General features: G+C 37.9%; 1 protein-coding gene across 3 annotated transcripts in view; it reads left to right on the top strand.

Annotated features, from left to right (window-relative positions):
* slit1b (slit homolog 1b (Drosophila)) overlaps nucleotides 1-18090 on the top strand; it is a 91312-nt gene extending 73222 nt beyond the window's left edge. For 2 of the 3 annotated variants that reach the window (XM_067416415.1, XM_067416414.1), the window contains exons 35-37: nucleotides 4602-4890; nucleotides 9965-10170; nucleotides 17254-18090. In XM_067416415.1, coding sequence (XP_067272516.1) covers nucleotides 4602-4890; nucleotides 9965-10170; nucleotides 17254-17498 — 740 coding nt within the window. In that variant the 3' untranslated portion in view covers nucleotides 17499-18090. The remainder of the gene's footprint in view (nucleotides 1-4601; nucleotides 4891-9964; nucleotides 10171-17253) is intronic. The other variant, XM_067416416.1, reaches the window with a different exon arrangement.
* Nucleotides 18091-20047: the final 1957 nt, after the last annotated feature.

Below are 20047 nucleotides of genomic sequence, written 5' to 3'. Positions count from 1 at the left end.
CTACAGTTAGATGTCTACTTGAAGTAAAAGCACTTCAGTCAGATGTCAACTCAAGTAAAAGTGCTACAGTCAGATGTCTACTCAAGTAAAAGTGCTACAGTCAGATGTCTACTCAAATAAAAGTACTACAGTCAGATGTCTACTCCAGTAAAAGTACTACAGTCAGATGTCTACTCAGGTAAAAGTACTACAGTTAGATGTCTACTCCAGTAAAAGTACTACAGTCAGATGTCTACTCAAGTAAAAGTACTACAGTCAGATGTCTACTTAAGTAAAAGTACTACAGTCAGATGTCTACTCAAGTAAAAATGCTACAGTCAGATGTCTACTCAAGCAAAAGTGCTACAGTCAGATGTCTACTCCAGTAAAAGTACTACAGTCAGATGTCTACTTAAGTAAAAGTATAACAGTCAGATGTCTACTCAAGAAAAAATGCTACAGTCAGATGTCTACTCAAGAAAAATGCTACAGTCAGATGTCTAGTCAAGTTAAAGTACTACAGTCAAATGTCTACTCAAGTAAAAGTGCTACAGTCAGATGTCTACTTAAGTAAAAGTGCTACAGTCAGATGTCTACTTAAGTAAAAGTACTACAGTCAGATGTCTACTTAAGTAAAAGTACTAGTCAGATTTCTACTCAAGTAAGTGCTACAGTCAGATGTCTACTCAAATAAAAGTACTACAGTCAGATGTCTACTGAAGTAAAAGTTCTACAGTCCAATGTCTACTGAAGTAAAAGCACTTCAGTCAGATGTCAACTCAAGTAAAAGTGCTACAGTCAGATGTCTACTAAAGTAAAAGTACTACAGTCAGATGTCTACTTAAGTAAAAGAACTACAGTCAGATGTCTAGTCAAGTTAAAGTACTACAGTCAGATGTCTACTCCAGTAAAAGTACTACAGTCAGATGTCTACTCAGGTAAAAGTACTACAGTCAGATGTCTACTCCAGTAAAAGTACTACAACCAGATGTCTACTCCAGTAAAAGTACTTCAGTCAGATGTCAACTCAAGTAAAAGTGCTACAGTCAGATGTGTACTCATGTAAAAGGACTATAGTCAGATGTCTACTCAAGTAAAAGTACTACAATCAGATGTCAACTCAAGTAAAATTGCTACAGTCAGATGTCTACTTAAGTAAAAGTACTACAGTCAGATGTCTACTCCAGTAAAAGTACTACAGTCAGATGTCTACTCAGGTAAAAGTACTACAGTCAGATGTGTACTCAAGTAAAAGTGCTACAGTCAGATGTCTACTCAAATAAAAGTACTACAGTCAGATGTCTACTCAAGTAAAAGTTCTACAGTCCAATGTCTACTAAAGTAAAAGCACTTCAGTCAGATGTCAACTCAAGTAAAAGTGCTACAGTCAGATGTCTACTTAAGTAAAAGAACTACAGTCAGATGTCTACTTAAGTAAAAGTACTACAGTCAGATGTCTTCTCCAGTAAAAGTACTACAGTCAGATGTCTACTCAAATAAAAGTGCTACAGTCAGATGTCTACTTAAGTAAAAGGACTACAGTCAGGTGTCTACTCAAGTAAATGTACTACAGTCAGATATCTACTCCAGTAAAAGTACTACAGTCAGATGTCTACTCAAGTAAAAGTGCTACAGTCAGATGTCTACTCAAGTAAAAGTACTACAGTCAGATGTCTACTCAAGTAAAAAAAGTACTACAGTCCGATGTCTACTTAAGTAAAAGTACTACAGTCAGATGTCTACTTAAGTAAAAGTACTACAGTCAGATGTCTACTCAAGTAAAAGTACTAAAGTCAGATGTCTACTCAAGTAAAAGTACTACAGTCAGATGTCTACTCAAGTAAAAGTACTAAAGTCAGATGTCTACTCAAGTAAAAGTACTACAGTCAGATGTCTACTCAAGTAAAAGTACTACAGTCAGATGTCTACTTAAGTAAAAGTACTACAGTCAGATGTCTAGTCAAGTAAAAGTACTACAGTCAGATGTCTACTTAAGTAAAAGTACTACAGTCAGATGTCTACTCAAGTAAAAGTACTACAGTCAGATGTCTACTCAAGTAAAAGTACTACAGTCCGATGTCTACTCAAGTAAAAGTACTACAGTCAGATGTCTACTTAAGTAAAAGTACTACAGTCAGATGTCTACTCAAGTAAATGTACTACAGTCAGATGTCTACTCAAGTAAAAGCGCTACAGTCAGATGTCTACTCAAGTAAATGTACTACAGTCAGATGTCTACTCAAGTAAAAGTACTACAGTCCGATGTCTACTTAAGTAAAAGTACTACAGTCCGATGTCTACTTAAGTAAAAGTACTACAGTCAGATGTCTACTCAAGTAAAAGTGCTACAGTCAGATGTCTACTTAAGTAAAAGTACTACAGTCAGATGTCTACTTAAGTAAGAGTACTACAGTCAGATGTCTACTTAAGTAAAAGTACTACAGTCAGATGTCTACTCAAGTAAAAGTACTACAGTCAGATATCTACTCAAGTAAAAGTACTACAGTCCGATGTCTACTTAAGTAAAAGTACTACAGTCAGATGTCTACTTAAGTAAAAGTACTACAGTCAGATGTCTACTCCAGTAAAAGTACTACAGTCAGATGTCTAATCAAGTAAAAGTGCTACAGTCAGATGTCTACTTAAGTAAAAGTACTGCAGTCAGATGTCTACTCCAGTAAAAGTGCTACAGTCAGATGTCTACTCAAGTAAAAGTGCTACAGTCAGATGTCAACTAAAGTAAAAGTCCTACAGTCCGATGTCTACTTAAGTAAAAGTACTACAGTCCGATGTCTACTTAAGTAAAAGTACTACAGTCAGATGTCTACTCAAGTAAAAGTGCTACAGTCAGATGTCTACTTAAGTAAAAGTACTACAGTCAGATGTCTACTCAAGTAAAAGTGCTACAGTCAGATGTCTACTTAAGTAAAAGTACTACAGTCAGATGTCTACTTAAGTAAGAGTACTACAGTCAGATGTCTACTTAAGTAAAAGTACTACAGTCAGATGTCTACTCAAGTAAAAGTGCTACAGTCAGATGTCTACTTAAGTAAAAGTACTACAGTCAGATGTCTACTCAAGTAAAAGTGCTACAGTCAGATGTCTACTTAAGTAAAAGTACTACAGTCAGATGTCTACTTAAGTAAGAGTACTACAGTCAGATGTCTACTTAAGTAAAAGTACTACAGTCAGATGTCTACTCAAGTAAAAGTACTACAGTCAGATATCTACTCAAGTAAAAGTACTACAGTCCGATGTCTACTTAAGTAAAAGTACTACAGTCAGATGTCTACTTAAGTAAAAGTACTACAGTCAGATGTCTACTCAAGTAAAAGTGCTACAGTCAGATGTCTACTCAAGTAAAAGTGCTACAGTCAGATGTCTAGTCAAGTAAAAGTGCTACAGTCAGATGTCTACTTAAGTAAAAGTACTGCAGTCAGATGTCTACTCCAGTAAAAGTGCTACAGTCAGATGTCTACTCAAGTAAAAGTGCTACAGTCAGATGTCAACTAAAGTAAAAGTCCTACAGTCAGATGTCTACTAAAGTAAAAGTCCTACAGTCAGATGTCTACTCAAGTAAAAGTACTACAGTCAGATGTCTACTCAAGTAAAAGTACTACAGTCAGATGTCTACTCTAGTAAAAGTACTACAGTCAGATGTCTACTAAAGTAAAAGTACTACAGTCAGATGCCTACTCAAGTAAAAGTACTACAGTCAGATGTCTACTCTAGTAAAAGTACTACAGTCCGATGTCTACTAAAGTAAAAGTCCTACAGTCAGATGTCTACTCTAGTAAAAGTACTACAGTCAGATGTCTACTAAAGTAAAAGTACTACAGTCAGATGTCTACTAAAGTAAAAGTCCTACAGTCAGATGTCTACTAAAGTACAGTACTAAAAGTACTGATGTACTTGTTTTTAAAAGTACTCGAGTATCAAGAGTACAAGAGTACATTTTCTAAGTATTGCATTACTACTGCCACTGTGCTTACATTTTTGCACATAAAAGTCCTACATGGAGTTATGAAAAATGTTACTGTCTTGGAGAATGTAAAAGGAATTGAAAGTAAAATCAAATCATTTACATCTTTTTACCATGTTGCTTTATTGAACATTTCTCACTTGCCCACAAGGCAATAGCACAATGGCAAAACTCTGGCAAACCTCTGCAAGAGTTTTAATGGATCACATTTGAACCTGACTGTGTTAAACACACCGCATACTCAAGAACATCACGAGTCGGCACATTCCCAGATGGACCTGCTGTGTCTTCATCCACGGTTTCATCTCTTATCTAAATCTGATCATGGAGTTGACTTTGGGGAAAGCTGAAGGCGATTGCTGATAGGCCATCCCAATCAGTGACGCCTGCACAATCCAATCACGTTTGAGAGGGAAACAACAAACTGAGGGTTTCCGAGAAATTTTATATTTTCCTTTTTTCAGAAGTAGTAACGGGTACTTACGGTTATGGATAGAAATGCAGCGGAGTGAAGAGTACAATATTTGCCTCTCAAATGTACTTGAGTAAAGTCATGAGTACTCCCCAAAAATGATCCTCGAGTAAATGTACTCCGTTACTGTCCGGCCCTGTCATATCTAAAGGTATGTTTTCCCCTCAGGTATGCCTGAAAACGCGCAGTCGCTGTCTTTCAACCAGTGGCCGCCTCTCAACGGGTCCAGTTTCCAGGGCTGCATTCGGAACCTGTACATCAACAGCGAGTTGCAGGACTTCAGACGCACACAGATGAAGGCCGGAGTGGAGCCAGGGTGCCGGGCCTGCCAGGATCTGCTGTGTGTCCATGGTCTGTGCCAGCCGGCCTCCGCCCTCGGGCCTGTGTGTCGCTGCCAGCCGGGCTGGGCCGGTCCACACTGTGATCGGGCCGCGGACGACCCCTGCCAGAGACACAAGTCAGCAGCCCTTCATCTGCACACAATCACTGCACTCATAAAAAATTACTTGTTGAATTTACTTAAAGGAACACTCCACCGGTTTTAGAAATAGGGCTTATTCAGCATCTTTCCTACATTTAGATATGTGGGCAAATGCATATTTGTCTCAGTGCATGCATTGTTTTAGTTTGGCAGGGTCACCGCTAGCTTAGCATAATGAATGGAATCCTATGTTGCCAGCTAGCATGTCCGGAGTAAAAATATTGACTTAGGACTATATTACAGGGAAGCACTGGCGAAGCACTGCTACTTGGGCACAGAGATATCACGCAACATATTGGGATCGCTCAACAGCCAGAGGACGTAAGGATGAGAGCTGTGATATCTCTGCTTCGCCTGTGCTTCCCCATAATATATCAAACAACTTTATTTATATAGCGCTTTTAAAATGATGATTGTTTCAAAGCAGCTTCACAGTGTTAAACAGGATAATATTGCAACAAAATTTGATTTGGCTAGTTTATAGAATTAAATATGACCTAATTAATACATTTAATTTGTATATTTAGTTGAATAACTTGGATCATAATTTTAGTGTCCCCAACTGAGCAAGCCAAGCCAAAGGCGACAGTGGCAAGGAACCAAAACTCCATCAGGGCATGATGGAGAAAAATAAACCTTGGGAGAAACCAGACTCAGTCGTGGTGCCAGTTCTCCTCTGGCCTATTATTAAGCAGTGTATAATTATTATTCTGCCAACCCTGCAAGTCATAAATCATATTAGATAGAAATATTCTAAATTTTGGGTATCACGCAAGAGACGGGTTCATTTAGGATGGCGCGTCGATTACACAAGAATATGAATACTTGAAAGATCGGAGTTATTGCGGAGTTATATAGTCCCAAGTCAATATCTGCCTAGGAAATCACCTAGTCTTAATTTGCATCGCTATTTGATCATACCATTTTGGCAATATGGGGGTGCTGAATATTAGTGTTATAAAGACGTGTCGCGACGTATCGCCCTTTAAGGGGCACTGAGCTTCGCACCGGACGCGCCGCGCCTTTAAAATTCGAATACATATATACCGACGGTGGCATTCAACGCCTGTCCGCGGCGATTAAATGTATATTTCCCTGAAATCATGAATGAACATACTGATTTCACCCTGTGCTACAAGATACACTCATTGTGCAGCTCTTCTGTCAGAAGTTGATTCAAAATTGAGCTTGCGTGTATATAATGTTCACGTCTGCCTGGTGTGAGATCCTGAGACACGGCGCTGAGCTTCAGTCCGGTGTGAGATACCTGAGACACGGCGCTGAGCTTCAGTCCGGTGTGAGACCCCCTTTAGGCACAATCGGCTTAAGAACGTGCATATAAACCCACTCAAAGTGTTCTTTTCCTCTCTAGGCAGGTATTTTTTAGGTTTATTTATCAAAATGTTCTTTTATATATTTGTGTGATGTTTTGTGTTTCGATCGCGGCTTTTAAATGTTATGAGAGAGCGGATAATTTACGAATGTGTAGTGTAGCCTAGTTTTGATCACTTTATTAAAAGTGGTGGCTGTGTGCCGTGTGTAAAGTAAAATAAAAATAGTCTTAGCCTCCTACTGACTAGTGTCCTGCCCTTCGCAACCCGTTTATACCGTTTATTTTTTTCCAGTCTATGGTTTACACACACACAGATGATTCGACTATCGGTCGACCATAGAGAGATTTGACAATTCTTATTCGAATGTGTAAATCCTTAGTCGGGGACACCCCTAGTAAATACAAACCATTTGAATTTGTCACTGTTACATAATATTTCTATGTGCAGTTTACTTATAATAATGTTATGTTACATTTATAAAAGTGTATTATGTAAGGTGAACACATTTATCTATTTAATTTTCCATTTAAAATATTTTTAAAATAACAACAAGCATATTTTTCAAATTAAATTCAAAAATAACTCATTGGACAAACACAAATTTAACTGAGAGCATGAATTCCATCCTATGAATGTGTGTATAAGTGCCCACAGCCTACACACACACACGCACACGCACACGCACACACACACACACACTTTTCTGCATTATGCTAACCCCAACATCACAGAAACTCCTCAATGTCCAACATAACTGAACATTAAACACTAACATAAACTAATAACATCTTTCCCTTTACTAAAAAAACACATAAAATAACACTTTAATCCGTACATTTACTCTCCTAACGCAGTCCCTTGCAAAGCATGCTGGGAACTACACGTCCACTGCCCAGTTAATGATGTCAACGCAAATATTTCATGTCGTTTTGACACAAATTAATTAAGTGAACTATATTTTTAAATATATTAGATTGTTTAAACACAATTAAATTAAGTTGAGGCAAAATTAAAAATGTTTAAGTGGACAGAATTTAAATGTGTCATATTTATAAATGGCCTGAATAATTTTTTTGAGTGTGCTTCACGCCAAAGCCTGCCTTAAATATACTAGTATAATATAGAATATCACACACGTGTTGATCATATAATACTAGAAATATTTTATAGATCAATTTATTAATAAAATATAAATGTTATACAAATATAAAGTTATATATACATTTTATATAAATGTAAATTATATAATAAAATAATTTATTTTAAATAGTTTATTTTTTAATATTAGAGCTACTAAATAATGTAGATAATAATACAAAAAATATATTATTTACAGTTTATCTATCAAATATTTTAAAAAAAATGTTTAGTGTAAAAATAAATGAAAAACATTTTACACCTAATAAAGTATTTTCCACATGGTTATTTAATATAGGTCCTTTTATAATATAATGTATTTATTTAGTTTGTTTTATAATAACCATGGCTAATGGCTACTGAATATTTGAGTAGAAAACATAATAATACTTAATTTATCTTATGTAAAATATATAAGTTTTTCCATAAAATATAACCCCCCCAAAACATTTTTTGTGTAAAAATATATAAAATACACATTATAGAAAAATATGTATATAATGTATATTCTTATCTTAATAGACATTACCACATTTAATATACATCCTAATATAATATAATGTATTTACACAAAACATTAAATAGCAAATCTGAAATTAGGATAGCAAGTCAGAAATCACAGACAAAACGCAAAAAGTAGATATATATTGGGAAATGGAATACTTACGGCTGATTGGACGAGACATCAGTCAATCAAGACATGCAGAACATACAGCAGCTGTGGCAGAAAGTCATCACTCACTTTGCAAAACACAAACAAAAGCAAGTCATGAGACGCTCACTGCATGATCTAGTGTGTTAAGATGCCGTTATAATAACCATAAAATTACAGATATGGGGCAAAATTACCGTTTAGTCTTATATGGGACACATTTGAAAGCTTGTTTTTCGTTTAATAATGCGCTCCATTCACACTAGCGTTTTCCAAAAGTTGCTCATCATCCACACTGAAACGTCTGAAAATGCTTAAGTCCTATGAGCAAAGCACAAGACGCTTCGACATGCATCATTTCCAATTGGCGTATATTTACTTTCTGCCTCTTTGAAATGTCGCGTCAATGCAATCTGAAGTATGTACAAATTAATCTACGAACGATGTCAAACTGAAGAGCAAAAACAACTGCGGTATGGCATCGTCCACCATAATATTTTGGTCTGAATTGGTCACATGGCTTAAAAATATGACCGGTTTAGAACGCAAGGTTTGGCAGGTCTGCGCAAGAAGGAGCCCAATGGCCAGTCAATTTTAGCCCAATAATAGCCCGTCTGGAGGTGTTTTGAGGGTGTTCAAGCACTGAAAACTTACATACAAGGCTGGAAATCAGAAACTACCCCAATTAAAAGTAGCCCAATTCTGTGGGAAACACATGGATTTGGCAACACTGTCCACAGTTTTACACATGTATCTACTTTAGAAAGCATTTTCAAAAAGCTTTGAATTCATTGACCAAAACAGCATCTCAGTGTGGATGGACAGCCAAAATGGAGAAAAAGGCATTTTCAAACAAAAACGTATTAGTGTGGACAAGACCCTAAGGAATCAAGGTATACATCTTGTCAAGTTCATGTTTTCCCTGGGAATCAAAGCCATGACCTTGGCGTAGTGTTGAAGTCAAGACCACCTAAATCGAGACCAAAACCAAGGCAAGGCAAGGCTGAGTTAAGACCAGACCCGCACTCCTTAAATTAATCTAAAAGATTCATATCTACTGTCTGAGAAATTCCTTATATTTAATTAGTAAATGTAATTAGAATAGAAAGACACTATAGTGCTGTTACCAATCAAATAACTTACAATAAAATTGAGGGCACCGAATTTTGCATCTGAATTGGTACAATTACACCTTCATAAATGATGAAAAGATTAATTTAACATTAAAACATTAACATAATTTAACATTCACTGAATCATTTATTCAACCGATTCAAAGTAGCTGATGCAATAATGAAACGTTGCAGAATTATCAAAAACACTGTTTAAAATGTGTCTTTTACTGTATATATTAACTTCTTGTTTATTGAACGTTTGTATAAATCAATATAATTTTCAATCACACTTATATTCATGAAAACAGCTCTTTTGCTCCTGTGATATTTTGCTTAATTATATTCTATTATATATATATATATATAACTCAATCTCAGAATTGTTTGGCCATTTATATAAATTTTGGGCATTTTTGAGACAATGCTGGATTGCTTTTGAACCCGGCAGCACAGTAACAAAGGAAATCACATTACAAAGAAGTTATTGATTGCATTTTAAGCAGTAAGCTTTTCATCGAATCACATTAAGGGTGTTAACTCAGACGATGCACCAGTGATTTAGTGATTATCCTTGCAGTTGTAGTCTTGACTGGTATTGAGATAAAATCCTGAGTCTCTAAGTCCGAGACATAGACAAGACACGAGTTCAAACGTGGTTGAGACTGAGACAAGACGAAGACCTTCAAAAAAAAGTCTCAAGACAAAGACCGGTCTCGAATACTACAACACTACCTTGGCATTTAAGTGCAATGCTGTACTGTTTAAGAGAGAGATTGTAACCATGCTAACTGTCTTCTGGCCCCTCCTATAAGGTGTGTTCACGGCACCTGTGTTCCAGTGGACCTGCAGTCGTATCGCTGCGAGTGTGCGGAGGGATTCCTCGGACCCCTGTGCGGCCAAGCTTCCTCCAGCCCCTGTGGCGCGCTGTCCTGCCAACACGGCTCCTGCGAGACCTCTGAGACGGGGCAGGCGCAGTGCGTTTGTGACAGCGGCTACAGCGGACAGTTGTGTGACATCGGTAAATGACGCTCATTGACACAACAGGCCATAATCATAATTAGAGGCGGACAGAGTACACAGCTTAATTACTTGAGGAAAAGTAGAGATACCCCTTGCTAAGTTTTACTCAAGTACAAGTAAAAGTACTACAGTCAGATGTCTACTCAAGTAAAAGTGTTATAGTTAGATGTCTACTCAAGTAAAAGTGCTACAGTCAGATGTCTACTCAAGTAAAAGTACTAGTCAGATGTCTACTCAAGTAAAAGTACTACAGTCAGATGTCTACTCAAGTAAAAGTACTACAGTCAGATGTCTACTCCAGTAAAAGTGCTACAGTCAGATGTCTACTCAAGTAAAAGTACTACAGTCAGATGTCTACTCCAGTAAAAGTACTACAGTCAGATGTCTACTCAAGTAAAAGTGTTACAGTCAGATGTCTACTCAAGTAAGTGTTACAGTCAGATGTCTACTCAAGAAAAAGTGTTACAGTCAGATGTCTACTCAAGAAAAAGTGCTACAGTCAGATGTCTACTTAAGTAAAAGTGCTACAGTCAGATCTCTACTCAAGTAAAAGTACTACAGTCAGATGTCTACTTAAAGGGGGGGTGAAACACTCAGTTTCAGTCAATCTCATGTCAATATTGAGTATCTATAGAGTAGTATTGCATCCTTCATATCTCCGAAAAGTCTTTAGTTTTATCATATTTATAAAAGAAATATGGGCTGTACCGAGTCTTTCCGGAAAAAACCGAGCGCCTGGAGGCGTATCGTGTGGGCGGAGCTAAAGAATGACAAGCGCGCAAAGCGGTGACGTCCTCAAGCGTGGAGAAACCCATCTATCTCAGCTAATACAGATAATGATCCACAATCAAATCTGAGGCTGAAATAAATTGAACAGGAGAAACGGCAACATCAGGATGTCCGTCTCTGTGGTATGTACTGTATTTAGGGGCCTTTGTGTGCAGTTTATGAGGACATGATTCGGTTTATGGACTATTGTATGTGACTAGACCTTAGAGGTAGCAAGCAAAACGGTTTTGCACGTCAGAGTCAGAATAGTGTAACGTTATACAGAACAACAATGGAGTAACCGTTAGCGCATTTGAATGACGAAGCACGCGATCGTATCGTTTACTGATGTTTACTCATGCGACGGTAGCCAATAGCAGAGACATTTGAAGTTGATTTACTCACCGGCATCTTCCAAAGCAGGACCGCTCTGTCAAAAACACACTTCTTTGGTATGATTTGGTGAAGTCCTGTGACAGCAGTGACCGTGGAAATCCACTTTGCGACGCGACTGAAGCGATGCCTTGAAGCTTCCCGTCATTTCTGCGTTCAAATCGGTTCAAATGCAGCGCTGCCTTCCCAGAATGCTGTGCTGAAGCGTTGAAGTCGCTCGACGTCACCCATAGGAATAAAGTGGAGCGCGGCACGACATAAGTGTTCACGGACGACTGGATCTGCACCTGAGAGACTGTTTACAGCGTGCATTTCCTCTCTCGCCCTCTAGTCACGCGCGCGCGCACCCTTCCGGGAGAAGAGCCCGTACAGCCCATACAAGGACCTTCCGATCTATTTAACGTCAAGTAGACCCATACTCGAAAAAAACTCGCCGAAACTTGTGAGAAACCGGAAGGAGTATTTTTAACACAGAAATACTCCATCAAACGTCCAACATTAGTTTTTGAAACTTTGTCTATGTTTAGGATGGGAATCCAAGTCTTTAAAGGTGTAAAAAGCTCAGTATGCATGAAACAGCATTTCACCCCCCCTTTAAGTAAAAGTGCTACAGTCAGATCTCTACTCAAGTAAGTGCTACAGTCAGATGTCTACTCAAGTAAAAGTACTACAGTCAGATGTCTACTTCAGTAAAAGTACTAAAGTCAGATGTCTACTCAAGTAAAAGTACTACAGTCAGATGTCTACTCAAGTAAAAGTGCTACAGTCAGATGTCTACTTCAGTAAAAGTACTACAGTCAGATGTCTACTCAAGTAAAAGTGCTACAGTCAGATGTCTACTCCAGTAAAAGTGCTACAGTCAGATGTCTACTCAAGTAAAAGTGCTACAGTCAGATGTCTACTCCAGTAAAAGTGCTACAGTCAGATGTCTACTCAAGTAAGTGTTACAGTCAGATGTCTACTCAAGAAAAAGTGTTACAGTCAGATGTCTACTCAAGAAAAAGTGCTACAGTCAGATGTCTACTTAAGTAAAAGTGCTACAGTCAGATCTCTACTCAAGTAAAAGTACTACAGTCAGATGTCTACTCTAGTAAAAGTACTACAGTTAGATGTCTACTTAAGTAAAAGTACTACAGTCAGATGTCTACTTAAGTAAAAGTGCTACAGTCAGATGTCTAGTCAAGTAAAAGTGCTACAGTCAGATGTCTACTCAAGTAAAAGTGCTACCGTCAGATGTCTACTTAAGTAAAAGTACTACAGTCAGATGTCTACTTAAGTAAAAGTACTACAGTCAGATGTCTACTCAAGTAAAGTGCTACAGTCAGATGTCTACTTAAGTAAAAGTGCTACAGTCAGATGTCTACTCAAGTAAAAGTACTACAGTCAGATGTCTACTTCAGTAAAAGTACTAAAGTCAGATGTCTACTTAAGTAAAAGTACTACAGTCAGATGTCTACTCAAGTAAAAGTGCTACAGTCAGATGTCTACTTAAGTAAGTGCTACAGTCAGATGTCTACTCCAGTAAAAGTACTACAGTCAGATGTCTACTCAAGTAAAAGTGCTACTGTCAGATGTCTACTCAAGTAAAAGTACTACAGTCAGATGTCTACTCAAGTAAAAGTGCTACAGTCAGATGTCTACTTAAGTAAGTGCTACAGTCAGATGTCTACTCCAGTAAAAGAACTACAGTCAGATGTCTACTCAAGTAAAAGTGCTACAGTCAGATGTCTACTTAAGTAAAAGTACTACAGTCAGATGTCTACTCAAGTAAAAGTACTACAGTCAGATGTCTACTCTAGTAAAAGTACTACAGTTAGATGTCTACTTAAGTAAAAGTACTACAGTCAGATGTCTACTTAAGTAAAAGTGCTACAGTCAGATGTCTACTCCAGTAAAAGTGCTACAGTCAGATGTCTACTCCAGTAAAAGTACTACAGTCAGATGTCTACTCCAGTAAAAGTGCTACAGTCAGATGTCTACTTAAGTAAAAGTGCTACTGTCAGATGTCTACTCAAGTAAAAGTACTACAGTCAGATGTCTACTCAAGTAAAAGTACTACAGTCAGATGTCTACTCTAGTAAAAGTACTACAGTTAGATGTCTACTTAAGTAAAAGTACTACAGTCAGATGTCTACTTAAGTAAAAGTGCTACAGTCAGATGTCTACTCAAGTAAAAGTGCTACCGTCAGATGTCTACTTAAGTAAAAGTACTACCGTCAGATGTCTACTTAAGTAAAAGTACTACAGTCAGATGTCTACTCAAGTAAAAGTGCTACAGTCAGATGTCTACTTAAGTAAAAGTGCTACAGTCAGATGTCTACTCAAGTAAAAGTACTACAGTCAGATGTCTACTTCAGTAAAAGTACTAAAGTCAGATGTCTACTCAAGTAAAAGTACTACAGTCAGATGTCTACTCAAGTAAAAGTGCTACAGTCAGATGTCTACTTAAGTAAGTGCTACAGTCAGATGTCTACTCCAGTAAAAGTACTACAGTCAGATGTCTACTCAAGTAAAAGTGCTACAGTCAGATGTCTACTTAAGTAAAAGTACTACAGTCAGATGTCTACTCAAGTAAAAGTACTACAGTCAGATGTCTACTCTAGTAAAAGTACTACAGTTAGATGTCTACTTAAGTAAAAGTACTACAGTCAGATGTCTACTTAAGTAAAAGTGCTACAGTCAGATGTCTAGTCAAGTAAAAGTGCTACAGTCAGATGTCTACTCAAGTAAAAGTGCTACCGTCAGATGTCTACTTAAGTAAAAGTACTACAGTCAGATGTCTACTCAAGTAAAAGTACTACAGTCAGATGTCTACTCAAGTAAAAGTACTACAGTCAGATGTCTACTCAAGTAAAAGGGCTACAGTCAGATGTCTACTTAAGTAAAAGTACTACAGTCAGATGTCTACTCTAGTAAAAGTACTACAGTTAGATGTCTACTTAAGTAAAAGTGCTACAGTCAGATGTCTACTCAAGTAAAAGTACTACAGTCAGATGTCTACTCAAGTTAAAGTGCTACAGTCAGATGTCCACTCAAGTAAAAGTACTACAGTCAGATGTCTACTCAAGTACAAGTGCTACTGTCAGATGTCTACTCAAGTAACAGTACTACAGTCAGATGTCTACTCAAGTAAAAGTACTACAGTCAGATGTCTACTCAAGTACAAGTGCTACTGTCAGATGTCTACTCAAGTAAAAGTACTACAGTCAGATGTCTACTCAAGTAAAAGTACTACAGTCAGATGTCTAGTCAAGTAAAAGTACTACAGTCAGATGTCTACTCAAGTAAAAGTACTACAGTCAGATGTCTACTCAAGTAAAAGGGCTACAGTCAGATGTCTACTTAAGTAAAAGTACTACAGTCAGATGTCTACTCTAGTAAAAGTACTACAGTTAGATGTCTACTTAAGTAAAAGTGCTACAGTCAGATGTCTACTCAAGTAAAAGTACTACAGTCAGATGTCTACTCAAGTTAAAGTGCTACAGTCAGATGTCTACTCAAGTAAAAGTACTACAGTCAGATGTCTACTCAAGTACAAGTGCTACTGTCAGATGTCTACTCAAGTAACAGTACTACAGTCAGATGTCTACTCAAGTAAAAGTACTACAGTCAGATGTCTACTCAAGTACAAGTGCTACTGTCAGATGTCTACTCAAGTAAAAGTACTACAGTCAGATGTCTACTCAAGTAAAAGTACTACAGTCAGATGTCTACTCAAGTAAAAGTACTACAGTCAGATGTCTACTCAAGTAAAAGTACTACAGTCAGATGTCTACTCAAGTAAAAGTGCTACAGTCAGATGTCTACTTAAGTAAAATTACTACAGTCAGATGTCTACTCAAGTTAAAGTACTACAGTCAGATGTCTACTCAAGTTAAAGTACTACTGTCAGATGTCTACTCAAGTAAAAGTGCTACAGTCAGATGTCTACTCAAGTAAAAGTGCTACAGTCAGATGTCTACTCAAGTAAAAGTACTACAGTCAGATGTCTACTCAAGTAAGTGCTACAGTCAGATGTCTAGTCAAGTAAAAGTGCTACAGTCAGATGTCTACTCAAGTAAAAGTACTACAGTCAGATGTCAACTCAAGTAAAAGTACTACAGTCAGATAACTACTCAAGTAAAAGTACTGAAGTTCTTGTTTTTAAAAGTACTTAAGTATCAAGAGTAGGGGCGCGCAGGGCACAACCTAACACGGGGTTAGTTGTAATAAGCATGGTTTAACACTTTCCACACATGCCAGGATGACAAAACTTTGTTTATTTACTAGTAGTTTATATCAACACTGTATAGAGAAAAAATAGCACCAAAATTAAAAAAAATCTTTGGAAGATATTACTGAACATTTATTTTACCATCGCAAAAGTACATTTCTTACTTAGGTTTATTTTTCATCTCGTTTTTTTGTGTTTATTTAAAATAAGACTATATAAATTTGAATCATATGTCTGTTATTTAACAATTTAGATCGTTCTTTAATGCTGATCTAACAGCAGAAAATGCGAGCTGAGCAGGTTAAATCCCAGTCGCGCAGGTGGGGTGCGTTATAATATTGCATTACAATCAAACCCTATTTAGAACTATGATATTATATTCTATACTTTTATGAATTGGTTTGAGAAACCAGGGTAAATGGCTTCGGAAATCAATGTCCAGAAATGATTTAGTGATTTGTTTGTTGTCAAAATAAACAATGTGTGTATTTTTAATGATAAAAAATGCCATTATTTTATTTCAAAAAGTTAATAATTGTATTTTATTGACAAACTATTTTAGTTTGTTTCTGGATTTTTCTTTGAATATATCAGATAACTTTTTAAGGTGTCATTTGCTCATGTTACAGTGTACCCCACCTATGGGGCATGTTGTCACATTTCACTTCCATTCTTTCGGGGTAAATCAAGAAAAAAGTATACACTGTATTAATATAACAAATTAATGTTGTAATAACTCCAAGTGGATTTACACAACCTGAGACAGTCAAAAAGCATTAATCATTAGGTTGTGCCCCGCTCTTCCCTACATTTTCCCTACAAGTATTGCATTACTACTGCCATTGCTTACATTTATGTACAGAAATATCCTACATGGAGTTATGAAAAATGTTACTGTCTTGGAGAATGTAAAAGGAATTGAAAGTAAGATCAAGTCATTTTCATCTTTTTACCATGTTTCTTTATTGAACATTTCTCACTTGCCCACAAGGCAATAGCACAATGGCAACACTCTGGCAAACCTCTGCAAGAGTTTTAATGGATCACATTTGAACCTGACTGTATTAAACACACCGCATACTCAAGAACATCACGAGTCGGCACATTCCCAGATGGACCTGCTGCGTCTTCATCCACGGTTTCGTCTCTTCTCTAAATCTGATCATGGAGTTGACTTTGGGGAAAGCTGAAGGCGATTGCTGATAGGCCATCCCAATCAGTGAGGCCTGCACAATCCAATCACGTTTGAGAGGGAAACAACAAACTGAGGATTTCCGAGAAATTTTATTTTTTCCTTTTTTTAGAAGTAGTAACGGTTACGGTTACTTGGTACTTACGGTAACCGTATGGTACTTATGGTTATGGATACTTGGTACTTATGGTTATGGATACTTGGTACTTACGATAACCGTATGGTACTTATGGTTATGGATACTTGGTACTTACGGTAACCGTATGGTACTTATGGTTATGGATACTTGGTACTTACGGTAACCGTATGGTACTTATGGTTTAGGATAGAAATGCAGCGGAGTAAATAGTACAATATTTGCCTCTCAAATGTACTTGAGTAAAGTCATGAGTACTCCCCTAAAATGATCCTTGAGTAAAGTACAGATCCCTCAAAATTGTACTCAAGTAAATGTACTCCATTACTGTCTGGCTCTGATTATTATGACATTGTTTGAATGTACCCTTTGCTTCCAGTGTCTCCCTGCAAGGGCGAGCCCGTGCGGGATTTCCATCATGTGCAGCGCGGGGAGGTCCAGTGCCGGAGCACGCAGCTCATATCCTGGCAGGAGTGTGGCGGAGGATGCAGGCCGGACACGGGATTCTGCTGTAGCGGCACCAGAGTACGCCGCAAACGTTACAGTTTCCAGTGCGACGATGGCAGCTCCTTTACACAAGATGTGGAAAAGACAGTCGAATGCGGCTGTGGAAAGTGTGTTTAGTCATCAAAGATCAGAGATGCACGGAAGACGTTGAAGAAAAATAGCGTGAATATGTTTCTGTGTCCCATGGAGCATAACATATGTGAGGTAGTTTGAAGAACTGTTTAAGAAAAGATAACCCTTGCATGTGAATGATGAATTATTGGTATTTTCTTCTGCGTTCTAAAATCTAACAATTGGATTAAAAATACAGTTTAACAAACAGCATGTTATACAGGATTTATAGTATTTAATATAATTGTAAAATATCTGTTTAACATTATCATTTTGATTGTAATATATACAGTTTTTAATTTCCATATAGTATTTTTGTATGTTGAACACCAACATTGGTGATGTACAATTTTTTACCTTTTAGTCTGTTTTCTACCCACAATTGTTTGATAAAGTAGTTGAAGCTGCTTTCTGTTTTCATTTAATGCAGTGTTTCTGTGTGCAAGTGTTTATATTTATTTCATTAAATGGTTTTGCCTCTTAAAAAGGCTTGGTTTTACATGACAGTGTGTTTTAGTTTCTCAGAACTGTTTGTGATTTCAAAAATAAATCTATTTATTTTTATATTTATTGGGGGTTATTACCCCCCAAAACAAATCATCAATACCAGGGTTATTACTAATTAAAACCATTACTAAAAAAATGTCCATTACTTGAAATAAACAAACAAACAACTGGAACACCAATGTCATCACAAAGACAAAACTTGAGTTGTGCAAATTACAGAAGCTTGAGGTATGATGGAATACTTTTAACAAATATATAAGAATATAATTGGTCATCTCTAATACAACTTTAATTTAGAATATACAGTACTTTAATTAATAGAATTTCTCATGTTTGGAACCCTTAATTTGTTATGTCTAATTATGTGCTAATTTCTAGCACATACATGATGCACATGTCATTTCAGACAGGGCACTTCTTTAATTATTTTTTATAGTATTTTTATATTACTTTTATTAAATTTATTGACAATCTTTGATTTGGCAAAAGGCTTAGGCTCAAAGATGCTTAAGCTGCCATACTAGACAGCTTGAGATACATCGTTGAAACATAATCCCCCAGCCTGCATAATAACCAAATGTTTCTTAGCACATATTACAGAAAGAGATACAATGATAACAATATAGTTCTACATAAATCCAATACTCAATAATAAAGATACTAGGAGGTGCAGCTGGGTGTAAATGTCTGTGCGACAGACTGAGGAACATGAGTTTAAATGAGCTTAAATACTATAGTTGATTAGAGTATGTGGAGTAACAAATCAGCTGATATCGTTTAGCGTTCAGTGGTCTGCCTGAACTATGCTTGAATTCCATTCGATCACTCAAGCTTCATTTAATTCGGGGACTCACATGGCAGCATTGGGGGGGGGGGGGGGGGGGCTAGATCCTCCTGATGCAGAAGACTCAGTTGAGCTCCCACCCTCATGTTTGGTAGAGTGACGCTGAATTGGCAGCCATGCTTGACCGGGCCACCAAGAGCATCAAATTGAGAGCTTGCAATTGCATGATTGGTTTCTGGGGCTCGGAGTCACGCCCTGCCCTGGTGCCTTTCTTTCATTAGGAGCTCACAAAGACACCTTTTACAGCTCCTCCACCCTCACTACCCTTGATGATGGGGCTGCCTGAAGTTACACAGGCGTTTCTCCAGGTGGAGCATGCGGCTGTGGTGTATGTCCTAAGCTCCCATCCAGAGCCTGTAAGACTACTTTCCTGAAGGATAAGGGAGCTCAACAAAGTGCACTTTCTAAACACTCCCTCGCCCATCTCGCAGGGTTGCCTCTTTGTTGACACTGTTGAGGACTTTGCCCACCAGTTCTAGGTAGTAAAGAAGCAAACTGAAGCTGCAAAAACCTGCAGCTGCCATCAAATTTTTGCCACTGCCTGAACCCAAGCAGGTCACAGTGTTGAACTGCCCACAGGAAACCGACACGTCTCACTCGTCAGGCGACCACAAAGAACCGAGTAAGTTTACTTCGAAGTGTCCCTAAGACTCGCCACCCAGAGATAGCGGGGTCTACTCTTTGTCAGGTGTTGAGTGCACTGCTCCTTCCACGGGTTTATTTTGATTTCACTGTTGACCCCAAAGTACCCAAATTTTCTAAGAGCAGCTTCTGTGTTCCACGAGTCACACAGCCTGGATACGATAAACACAAGCCTGTTGCCTCCTCATATCCGGTCACAGTACACTCAGAACTCCACACAGGCCAGCGTGGACCAAAGCTTCTTCACTCGCTACAGGCGGGATCCAGTTGGGGTTCACAGAGCAAGGTGGGTTTTCCAGCACACCCATCAGATCAGGATGCACAGCTTCTCAGTATGGCAGCCAATGTACTGCATAGCCACCCTATCGCAGGTATGTTAAAAACGGTTGTTCCTCTGAAACATCTGGTGCGGATTTTGGGTTTCTGGCTAGCACTTCCCTTTCCGTTGCGGTTGAGCATCAAGACAATCAGACTTGGCTACACAATTCAGTTGCCTGCCAATCCTAGACCTACAAATTTTGAATTGGGCCATGCACAGGGTCCCGCTCAAGATGTTGAAGCA

The sequence above is a fragment of the Pseudorasbora parva genome, chromosome 14, assembly GCF_024679245.1.
Source record: "Pseudorasbora parva isolate DD20220531a chromosome 14, ASM2467924v1, whole genome shotgun sequence".
Classification (NCBI taxonomy): domain Eukaryota; kingdom Metazoa; phylum Chordata; class Actinopteri; order Cypriniformes; family Gobionidae; genus Pseudorasbora; species Pseudorasbora parva.
The sequence above is the reverse complement of the archived record's forward strand: the minus strand, read 5'-3'. Positions and strand labels throughout refer to the sequence as shown.